This window comes from Rhagoletis pomonella, unplaced genomic scaffold, assembly GCF_013731165.1.
Source record: "Rhagoletis pomonella isolate Grant_MI unplaced genomic scaffold, Rhpom_1.0 Rhpom_scaffold_00002, whole genome shotgun sequence".
NCBI classification, from domain to species: domain Eukaryota; kingdom Metazoa; phylum Arthropoda; class Insecta; order Diptera; family Tephritidae; genus Rhagoletis; species Rhagoletis pomonella.
The window spans coordinates 98666477-98678044 of NW_023458556.1; the positions used below are offsets into that span (position 1 = coordinate 98666477).

Below are 11568 nucleotides of genomic sequence, written 5' to 3' on the forward strand. Positions count from 1 at the left end.
AAAATAATTAAACGATAGCTTGGGAAATGCTTAGTAAAATGATTTTGTGTTATGGTGCGGAGTGTATTTTTGCGCAGAACTTCTTTATGAGTAGGCGGCCTTCGGGCGCGCTTAGGGGTTTTAATCCTTACTAAGTATAATTCCCCTTTCTGTGTTGCTAATGTCGAAGGTATACAACATGTCTTTTGCGTATAACTCTGGCTACGCCATCCACAGAATTTTTGCGCAGAACGCACATCGAAATTTACAAATAGTGCATATTTCAAACCGAATCTATTAATGGAATTTGAAATCTCTGTTGTAAATTAAGGCTTAACGCGTTTGGACACAACAACCCAAAATCATTGTACAAATAAATAACCGATCACGATAGCTTTACTCCTTCTGTAGTGGGATTCGCCATTCTATTTTAACGATTATAATCGTTATAATCGATAATTATCGAATCGTTAAGAAAACTTAACAACGATTTTAACGATTTGACAATTCGCTAAACATATTTTAACGATATTCGCTATCGCTTGATCAGTTGTTGTCGTTTACTACTCGATTACTCGTTAAGTTAACGACGAATATTTTGAAGTTTTTAGCGGCATCGACAAAAGAAAATTTGATATTTCATTTGAGTTAAAATAAAATAATATAGATCGCGAATTTACTTAAGTAATATATAAAAGAAAAATTGTTTGTTAAAAATGGCATTTGAGTATTTTGCATACGTTTTATCCCAAGATGAGGAGATAATAAGCCCTTCATCAGTTCCGATTAACCCCAGACTTGGTTGAAGATATTGTTTCCCAGCTTGATAGCCAATTAAGGGGTCGAAGAATAACTGCGATAACGAAAGAGAAACAGGTAAATAATGTAATTTGCAAGTATTTTTCAATTTTAAATGCTTTTGTAAATTTTAAAGGTTCTAACTGCCTTGCGATTCTTCGCAACTGGCTGTTATCAACAATGGGGGATATCCATAAGCCAGTCGTTCGTAAGTCGCTGTATACATCGCGTAACGGATGCAATAAACCGCACCATGTTTTTGGCAAAGGTTAGGTATTCAATGACCCAAATAGAGCGGCATGCTGCAAAAAAAATTTTCGCCTCAGCATCCGCACCATTTGTAGAAGGTACTATTGGGGCTATCGATTGCACTCATGTGTCAATCATGAGCCCAAAACATCATGAAGAAGCGTATGTCAACCACCATGGATACCATTCTATCAATGTGCAAATTGTAAAAGTAAAATTTGCTCACGGGTTAAACTACTGAGAATTAATTTTATTTTATACAAATATAGATATGTGATCCAAATCTAAAGATTTTGGCTGTCAATGCTAAATACCCAGGACCGCGACACGATTCATTTATTTGGAGCTCCTCTGCAGTCCGGAGAGTTATGCAGCGAAGTTTTGAAAATGGAAACCATAACATGTTTTTGATTGGTAACTTTTTAAATCCACTGAAACTTATTTATTAAAATCAATTTAATTGAAAATTTCGAATATATATTTGCAGGTGACTCAGGATATCCCTTGGAGCCGTGGTTGATGACTCCTCTACCTAACCAAGCAGAAGGGAGTCCTAAACTCCGCTACAATGAGGCATTATGCAAAGCTCGAAACCCAGTCGAGAGACTTTTTGGCGTTCCCAAAGGAACTTGGCGATGCTTATCTCAGCAAAGGACTCTTTTGTATGATCCTGGATTTATTTGAAAAGTAGTAAATGCATGCACAGTGTTGCATAACTTGCGATTGGGTGACCAAACATACGATCCCCAGACTGAGTTCCTAGAGCCAAGGACACATAGCAGTAATGTAAATCAAGACGCGCCCGGCTAATTGCAAATTATTTTACGTGAATAAAACGTTGATAAATAAAAATTCAGAAGGAATACAATGAAATTGTTTTGGCATTTTATTAAACATTTTTATGTTACAGGCGCATCACAAAATTAAAACATGAATTCACAAAATGAAATTTCATTACTTATTGTATATAAGAAATATATGTGGTATATCTTACATGCAGTAAGACCGTATACCTCTCTATCAACTAAATTTGTAAACATTGAATTCATTTGAAAATCAACAGAACTTCAAATAACTCGCTTATTAAAAACAAATAAAGATCAATTCAAATTTGTTAAAATTCTTCTTCGAATATCTTAAACAGTTATTCTAAATGTAAAAAGTTAACTTCAGGCTATGTCGAATTAAAACTTAACTCTAACATAAATATAAAAACAAAAAAGAACTTCAACTTACATTTAAAACGCTTAAAACTAACATAAATATAAAAACAAAAAATTACTTCAAAAACTACATATTTACACAATATTTACATGCGGTAGATAGCGTTTGTTAAATTATTAAAGGCATCCGCACATGCCTTTAAACCTTCCCCCATTGTGTTCATAGCTTCGGCCAACGATTTCGCTACCTGCACACTCGCCGTACTTGTTTCAGCTAACAACTGTTGAAAGAGCATACGAATGTAATACTATTTTTTTTAGTATGTACAAAAAATTACCTTCAAAGCATCTGCTTGTCTACTTGCTATTTGTACATTCGCTGCACTCGACTCTGCTAGCATCTGTTGAAAAATAACCGAAAAAATTATGTCATAAAATTTTACTTATGTAAAGTTACAAAAATGTAAATTACTTTTAAGGCATTTGCTTGGGTCTGAACAATTTCCAAAAACGTTTTTTGGGCCTCGGTACCAACGTCCACACGCCTTCTTTTTGCACCTCTACGAGGCGTTTTTCCTGCAGGAGTTACAGGAGTCGATGTGCACATCTCAATACTGACTTCGTGGAAAATAGATGCCATCTTTATGATGACATTTTCATCACCCTCTTCCATACGAAGTTGGAGTTCCTATTGATGGGAAGAATTGTTAACTGCTGTGCTATTCATAACGATCCCTCGCTAGGGCAGGCACCTTGTCGTTGGTGCGGGGGCTTAGCTGAATTGCCGATCAGCCCATCTCTGGTCTGGGGTATCGTGGACGCGCTCGTCGCTTCTGCGCTACCTTGTCCCCAAATTTGGGCTGCCGGCAAACGGTGACCAAGAACTGCCACCTCCTAATCCAGGGTGTTACGCGACACCGTGCCTATTGGACGGTTTGCAGCCAGGAGGGAATAAACCGGCTGTAATATAACGGCGCCTCTTCGACACCGGGCCGCATCGAGGAGTAACGGTGGCCTTACCGCGACATGGGGCGCTGGCGCGGCGGACCAGGTGAGATCCCCTTTTACAACTTTGACTGCTGAGCTTGCCTAGCCGAGCTGGTAGTCGTACGAACAAGATGAATACAACTAAAAACCATAAGAACACAAAAACAACAAAAACCAACGCGAAATCCGCGAAAACAGCTACAGCTACGGCCACAACAGCTGCAACAGCCACAACATCAGCAAAACTTTCTACAACAGTCACAACTACAGCTACAACAGCAGCAGCAGCCACGAAGATAGTTATGTCAGTGGCACCAGAGGTACCAACGGCCAAGCTCGGCAGTACTATGCTGGGCGAAAGTAAAGGCACCAGGCGCAGGGGAGGCTTTCTTGCGAGCCTCTCCGAGGAGGAGGCTGCCCTTTTTATTGAACACGCCAGAGAAGATGAGAGGCCAAGCACTAGCAGTGGCGGCGTGGATCGGGCGCAGCTTCGGTCGGAGGGCACCAAGGGAGCAGAGGCTCTGGCCTCAAAAAATAGGCGCCGATCTCCAAGCAGGAACCGAGAGGCCAGTCGGCGTCGCTCCAGGAGTCGTGACCGCTTCGGGAGCCATGACCGCTCTGGGAGCCGAGGCCGATCCGAGCGTCGGCATCGCTCGAAGAGCAGGCATCGCTCCGGCAGTGGGCACCACTCTAGCAGTAGGCACCACAGGTCTCCTAGTCGAACCTCATCGCTCGAGTCAGGGTGGCAGCTGCAAGACAGCAAGAAGAGAAGCCGCAGGTGTAGACCGCCTCCACTTCCGCCCTCCGGTCAACCGGAAGCCCTTGACGACCACCATCGAGCTGGTCTTGGTGGGTCGGTAGTCAAGTGGTATCTCCGGTACCTGGGGCAGGGGAAGAAGCCGAGCGTAGCCCGCGCAATGGCGGAAGTAAGACAAGAGGTGGAGAAAGAGGCACAAGAGAGTGGTAAGACGGCTGCAACCGCTGGTATGCGGCAGAGAGGTGAACTACCCGCGCCTGCTGAAAAGCAGAGAAGCGGGCAACAGCAGCAGAGACCCGCGCCTGCTGAAAAGCAGAGAAGCGGGCAACACCATCAGAAACCCGCGCCTGCTGAAAAGCAGAGAAACGGGCAACAGCAAAAGAGACCCGCGCCCGCCAAATGGCGGAGAAGCGGGGAACCCACAGGTACCATAACAGGCTCAACAACAGCTACTCCAAAACGCACCAGCCTACCGGTCACACCACCTGAGCCACCGTCCCCCAAACGGCCGCGGGGGCTCCCACCCCCTCCAACAGAGTCTAGGGACTTGGATGGGTCCGAGGGCCAGGGTCAGCCACAGGAGGGAATCACTAAGCAGCCTAGCTATTCGGATGCTCTTAAAGGCATCCGGGTGGCTGTACTGCCCTGTGATTACCTTGCTGCTGCCCTAAGCCCTGAGGACCTGACCAAACTCCAGGACGCCATCATGGATGAGGTCCTTAAAGGGTGGAAGCACGCACTGGTCTTTTGTGGGGTATTCTTCAGGTCAGGCATGCTCCTTGTGGACTGCAAGGATGAGCGGATCGCAGCATGGCTGGTAGATAAGGCACCAAACATTGAGGGATGGGAGGGGCCCGCGTTATGTACCAAGAGGGGGGAGGATATACCGCCGGTGCATAATATCTCGGTGTTCTTCCCAAGATGCGCCGAGAAATCGGCTGAGTACGTGCTGGGGCTCGTCAAGGCCCAGAATGAGGACATCCACACGGCTGCGTGGATGGTGGTTTCATGCGGCGCCGAAGACAGCGGTCTCAGGCTCAACCTGGGGATCGATGAGGCGTCGTATGTCAGCATCAAGAGGGCCGGATTCACAATCAACTTCCGTTATAGTTATGTTACGGTGCGGCCATGGCGGCATAAGACGACAGGCAGCAAGGAGTCAGAGTCCCAAGACATGCAAGTCGACGAGGCTACTGACTCCACTGCTGCCCCAGCGACCGAGTCGACCACGGCCCCACTGGAAGATCAGCTACCGGAATTAGCACAGGCACCAGCTCTTGTGAGTGCTCCCGGGCCAAGTGCCACTGACTACGTGCGCACCACACAGGAGCTCCTAGCGGACATAGGCAGGCTCGAACTCGACAGAGAGGGCGAGGGTGAGGCACGGATCTCGAACATCGAGGACGAGCCCCAACTATGAGCCCAACAGCGCTAACAGTAGCCCAGGTCAACTTGCATCATGCGGTGGCCGCCTCGGCGATCATTGCAAGCAGGTTTGCCACGGAGGACCTGGGAATCCTACTGATACAGGAACCGTGGACCTACAGAGGCCAGGTGAGGGGCCTCAATCATAACAACAATAAGGTAATTTGGGACCTTTCCTGCGAGAGGCCCAGAGCGTGCGTAGTGCTAAAGAATAATATTAATTACTTTTGCATTACAGAATTTCTTACACAGGATCTGGTAGCGGTCCAAGCTACCTTAAGGGTCAACGGGAAGGAACTGGAGGTGGTCTTGGCTGCAGCCTACTTTCCGGGGGACAACGCCAACGTGCCGCCTCTTGAGGTACAGCAGCTGCTGGAATTTTGCCGCAGGAAACGACTTCCGGCGATTCTTGGCTGCGATGCGAACGCCCACAATATAGAGTGGGGCAGCTCGGACACAAACCGTAGGGGTGAGTGCTTATTAGAATATATTATCAGTGAAGACCTGTGCATCCATAATGTCGGTAATGAACCAACGTTCATAACCAGGGTCAGAGAGGAGGTACTCGACATCACTCTCAGCAACAGACTGGCCAGCCCTCTGATCGTTCTGTGGCGGGTCTCATCTGAGCCCTCACTGTCGGATCACAGGATTATCCGATTTGCACTGGGAGCTGAGGTTCTGACAGGTCACCCAAAGAGGAACCCCAGGAAAACAGACTGGGATAAATATGAAGAGGTACTTAGGTTGAACCTAAGCAGAATAGAGGCACAACATAGAAAGGTGGATTGTATGGAGTTAGAGGACAGGGTCAACAAGCTGAACGGCACCATTCTGGATGCCTTTACCTCCAGCTGTCCCGTGTCAAAGCCAAAAGGGAAAGCTCAGCCTCCCTGGTGGACACGGGAACTCTCAGTTCTTAGGAAAGATGTGCGAAGACTTTTCAACAGGGCAAAGCGCACCGGGAGCTGGGAGGAGTACTCAGTCTGTCTAACAAAATACAATAAGGAGATTAGGAAGGCCAAGCGTAGCAGCTTCAGAACCTTTTGTGAGAATATCGCATCTACTCCTGCAGCTGCTAGGCTGCATAAAGCCTTAGCGAGAGACAACACAGGGACCAGACTGGCTATTAGGCTACCTAATGGGGCCTTTTCAGGTAATGAACAGGAGAGGGCACTCGCCCTGCTATCGGCCCACTTTCCGGACGCCATTCCCACCGCTGGGGATACGTTGTTCCGTGCGTTCAGGCCATCCCCACCGGACTGGAAGGTGGCTAGAAGCCTTATAAACCGGCAAACAGTGCGGTGGGCTCTGGACTCCTTCGAACGGTACAAGGCCCCTGGGGTGGATGGTGTATGTCCGGCGTTACTAAAGCAGGGCGGGGAGCTCTTACTGCCACATCTGGTGGACATTATGAGGGACAGTCTAGCACTGGCTCACATTCCCAAGGTGTGGCAAAGGGCTAGGGTTACTTTTATCCCGAAGGTAGGTAAGAGGGATTACTCTCTTGCCAAGTCATTCAGGCCGATAAGTCTCACATCCTTTATGTTAAAGGCAATGGAGAAAATTATTGACCATGAAATCAGGTATAACACTCTAAAACAAACCCCTCTGCATTCCAACCAGCACGCGTACAGGGTGGGGAGATCCACGGATACTGCGCTGTATGCCTTAACGGAGGAAATACAAGGGGCCTTTGAGTGTGATGAGGTGGTGCTCTGTGCCTTCCTCGATATCGAGGGGGCCTTCGATAACGCCTCCCATTTGGGAGTCGACAGAGCTCTTGGGAAACATAACGTTCAGCCAACCATCCGAAGATGGATAGCAAGGTTACTTCAGACCAGGATTGCCGAAACTGAAGTCGGTGACAGCGTCGTTCAAATACAAACGACTAAAGGGTGCCCACAAGGGGGGGTATTATCTCCTCTACTGTGGAGCTTAGTTGTGGACGAACTCCTACAGATACTCACTAACGAGGGCGTCCGCTGCCAAGGGTACGCGGACGACATAGTGATTATCGCTAGAGGGAAGTTCGCAAGTAGTCTCTGTGACATCGTCCAAAAAGGACTTAACCTTGCGAAAAGGTGGTGCACAGACGTAGGTCTAAATATCAACCCTTCTAAGACAGCCATAGTCCCCTTCACCAAGAAACGAAATCTCCAGGGGATGAGGAACTTGATCTTGGACGGGGTCGCAATCAGTGTCGCCACAGAGGTTAGGTATCTGGGGCTTACCCTGGACTCCAAGCTTCTGTGGAGGGCCCATGTAGATGCGGTCACCTCTAAGGCCACGAGAGCGATGATGGTGTGCAAACGTCTGGCGGGTAAATCCTGGGGGTGCACTCCGAGGATCCTCAGATGGATGTACACAATGATAGTGAAACCAATAGTGACTTATGGTGCGGTGGCTTGGTATTCCAGGACTACTATAGGAACGGTGAGGCAGACCCTCTCCAAGATTCAACGTCTGGCATGTGTTTGCATTACGGGAGCAATGCGCACATGCCCGACGGCAGCGCTAGAGGTAATGCTGGAACTCGAGCCACTGCATCTCTCAATTGAACAGGCTGCAAAGCGAACCCTCCTTAACTTTGCGAGAGAGGGCTTCGGCAAAGGCAAGGTGTTATCATCTAGGAACAGGGACAAGCTAGGCACCCAGCTCCCCCTGGCTTTGTTCCCCAGGGACGATATCAACAGAGAGGTGATATTCAAGAGAAATTTCAGGACCCACACTTATAGCAAGGCGACCTGGTGTACCTCTATTATGGAGAGCCACATACAGGCGAGCACAATACAGTGGTACACTGACGGCTCTAAAACACCCGCAGGGATCGGAGCAGGCGTGTACGGCCCTAGGCTGAAGCTTTCGGTGTCCCTGGGGACTTTCCCTAGCATCTTTCAAGCGGAGGTCTATGCCATCAGTATGTGCGCTGAGATTAATATTCGCAGGAACTATAGGAATGAAAGGATACTTATACTAAGTGATAGCCAGGCGGCACTAAGGGCCCTCTCATAATTCGAGATCAAGTCCTCCTTGGTTAGGGAGTGTGTCGAGAGGCTCAATGCTCTGGCGGAGGTCAATGATATCCAACTAATGTGGGTACCAGGGCACATGGGGGTTGCAGGAAATGAGGAAGCTGATCATCTGGCCAGAATGGCCGCTTCCTCGACCCCGATAGGACCTGAGCCCTTTCTGGCAGTAGGACCAAACACCATAAAGGAAATGCTCAGGAGGGACAACAGCAAACTGAGGGAATTACACTGGCTTGGCACCATGGGCCAACGTCCGGCAAAAAGCTTATTAGGAGGTTACAATCTGTCAAGATACAGGCTTCTCATGGATCTCCCAAAAGAGAAACTAAGAATTATTACAGGTTTTTTGACGGGCCACTTTAGGCTCAGAGGGCACCTGCATAAATTAAGTATCTGGTCCAGCGAACTGTGTCGCTTTTGCGATGCAGCCAAAGAGACTCCTCTACACCTTCTTATGGAGTGTGATGCCGTTGCACGCAGGAGGTATAGGAGCATAGGGCATGTCTGGCCAAGAGAGGAGCACATACACTCACTGTCCCCGGGGTCTATTATGAAATTTATAGACACTCTGGGGCTGGTTGATGTATTGTGATGAGCTAGGGGCACAATAGACCTACCGGTCGCAGTGCCATACCCAACCAACTATCTATCTATCTATCTATTCATAACGATTTATTTGCTTTTTACCTCTTCCACTGGCACACTTTCAGCAACAGTTTCATTGCCCTGCACATAGTCGCTACCGACAAGGGCAATCACACGCCTCTCAAGCTCAGTGGGTGGCTCTTCATTAATGGGATTGTTTCCCGTCATTGCCTGCTTTCGTTTTCTATCACGCACCTTAATACTAGTACGGCTCTTGAAATCCCTCCATACCTTTTTGCGAAACAAAATTTTAAACGTGGTATTAAATTACTAAACAACTTTTACATACTGTGCGCCATTGGTCGACGTTCTTCACCAGGGATGAAAATGTAGGTACAATTGTACCTTTTTCCGACGGTTGATGACTTAAAGGTACATTAGGTACAATCACTAGATTTTATGTACAATCCTTTTCTGGTCAGATCCATTTATAGTTTTTTTTTTTCTTTTTCCTTTACCGTGCTAATAAATTTATTTGTAGGTATTGGAGAAGTTTCGCTTACATTTTGAAGAATAAACAATCATTCTCTTAAACATTTTACATTGTATTTAGAGCAGTCACTACGAAAAATTTACACTTTGCTTAACTATACTCAAATTCGTAATATTTGTTATATTCGAAATTTGACCGAATTTCTTCCATAAAACGTCATTGCGCCCTAGACGTTGTGAACTCTACAAACGCTCTACCTTTGCAATTGTTGGAATACATTTTTACTGAAACCATAAAACCAAAGTTCCCGCATTTTCAACTTTTCTATTAATTTTAAGGCTTATTTTCACTATGTCAAATTCTATGGCATTTGCGGTCAAATAAGTGAAAACAAATTGTCAAATGGGAGTAAAAAATGGTCTCTTGATTGATTTAGATCAGAAAAGGTCTTCAGTCGTGAACATGCGCTGCTAAAGCAGCTATTTGTAAATTTTTGGCCCATAATATCATCAATAAAAGTATGGATAAAGGAAGAAATTTGTGTCAAAATTTGTCGAAAAATTTTATTGTCCAAATATGACATAATGAAAACCGGCCTTTATTCGCCCATACAGGTCAGTGTCTAGGATTTCTTCAAATTTCGTACATTCTTTGTGTGAGACAAAATCTATTTAACCGATATTCGCTTTTTGATTTCTGGAAATCACTGACGGCAAATCCGATTAATTTCTCTAGGCTTGCCGCACCTAATATAAGGAATCGGATAAATTAGCAGAATTTTCCTGTTGCTTTATAAAAACCTGGATATACAAATAAACATCACAAAGTCCTTTTCGCCAATATTTTTTAGTAGTCAAAATTAGACAAAAATCAAAGCTTCTCCCATTGCCATTAGACTATAGTCTGTGGATATAAGCTCAGTTAAACAAAAAATCTACTCAAGTTTAAAGTACATCCATCTTTTGTATTAATATTTAAAATAAAATTAATAAAAAAACTACAAACGAATGATGTAACTTTACTTTAGGTACAATCTGTCTCATTTAGGTGCATTTATTTTAAGATATTAGGTTCAATCTGAAATTTCCATTTTTCATCCCTGTTCTTCACCGAACCACCAAGGCTATTCAGCATTGACGCTAGCTCACTCCACTTCTTGTCGCAGTCCGACTTGCCATGAAGCTTCTGGAACCTTGATCCTGCCAATCCTGGCGTTTCCTCTAAAAAGTCCACCATGCGACTTAGTTGTTCTGCTGTGGTCCGGCTTCTCTTTTGAACACTGGGTACAGACGAAGCCATTCTATAATATGCGAAAATGGTTATGTCTAATAATACAAAATAAATAAACGTTTTATTTTACTTACTTTTTGTAAAAGTATATTAAAATATTCAGAAAACTATGCGTATACCACTTTGAAAGCAAGGAATTTATTTGTTTTTTGTCATTCTTCTTTGAGCTTTTCGCATTTTTTGAGGTTTCGTTAAGCTGAGATGCCACCTTTCTTTTATTGAAATAAAAAGAAAATGTCAGCTGTTGAGTGTCGTTAAAAAAGAGTTACCGAATAACACAATCGTTACTGCAAACCACAAAAATCGTTATATTAGACCTCGACAAATCATATCTTTAAAAGTTAGTGAATTGCACTACTGATCTTTAAACACATACATATCTATGTAGCTTACCACTTTCTATACGTTGAAAAGTTCCAGGTGAACAGTTTACACTTAATTGGCTGTGCATTTTTTGTTTAAATTAGTCTTTTTTTTGTTTTCTTCTGGGTTTTGGGTTGCGTTGGCAAAGCGGAGCGCTACATAAGCCAGTTTATTCCTCTAACGCTACGCGCACACTGCAGCCGGCATCGGCCGAATTGTGCTCGGCCGATATCGGCTATATGCGGGCGATATGAATAAACACTTGTGATTATATGAGCCCTCTCACACATAAACCGATAACCGAACCGACATCGGCCGTTGACGTCCGTCAGTGACGATAAATTCAAACATGTTTGTTTTTCTCGTCCAATGTCAGGTGAAAAGTACCAAATGGACTGCGAAAAATTAAGTTATTGGGTGAAAAAACAAAACAGTTACATATAAAAT

The 11568-nt window shown here is 45.2% G+C and overlaps 1 protein-coding gene across 1 annotated transcript; it reads right to left on the minus strand.

The window, feature by feature from the left end:
• Positions 1 to 2272: 2272 nt before the first annotated feature.
• LOC118734240 lies at positions 2273 to 9346 on the minus strand. The gene is made up of 4 exons (XM_036463962.1): positions 9078 to 9346; positions 2662 to 2877; positions 2528 to 2590; positions 2273 to 2470 (listed from the first exon to the last, which is right to left on the minus strand). Exons 1-4 carry the CDS (start codon positions 9201 to 9203, stop codon positions 2336 to 2338), a joined length of 540 nt encoding a protein of 179 aa, XP_036319855.1. The 5' UTR covers positions 9204 to 9346; the 3' UTR covers positions 2273 to 2335.
• Between the last annotated feature and the right edge of the window lie 2222 nt (positions 9347 to 11568).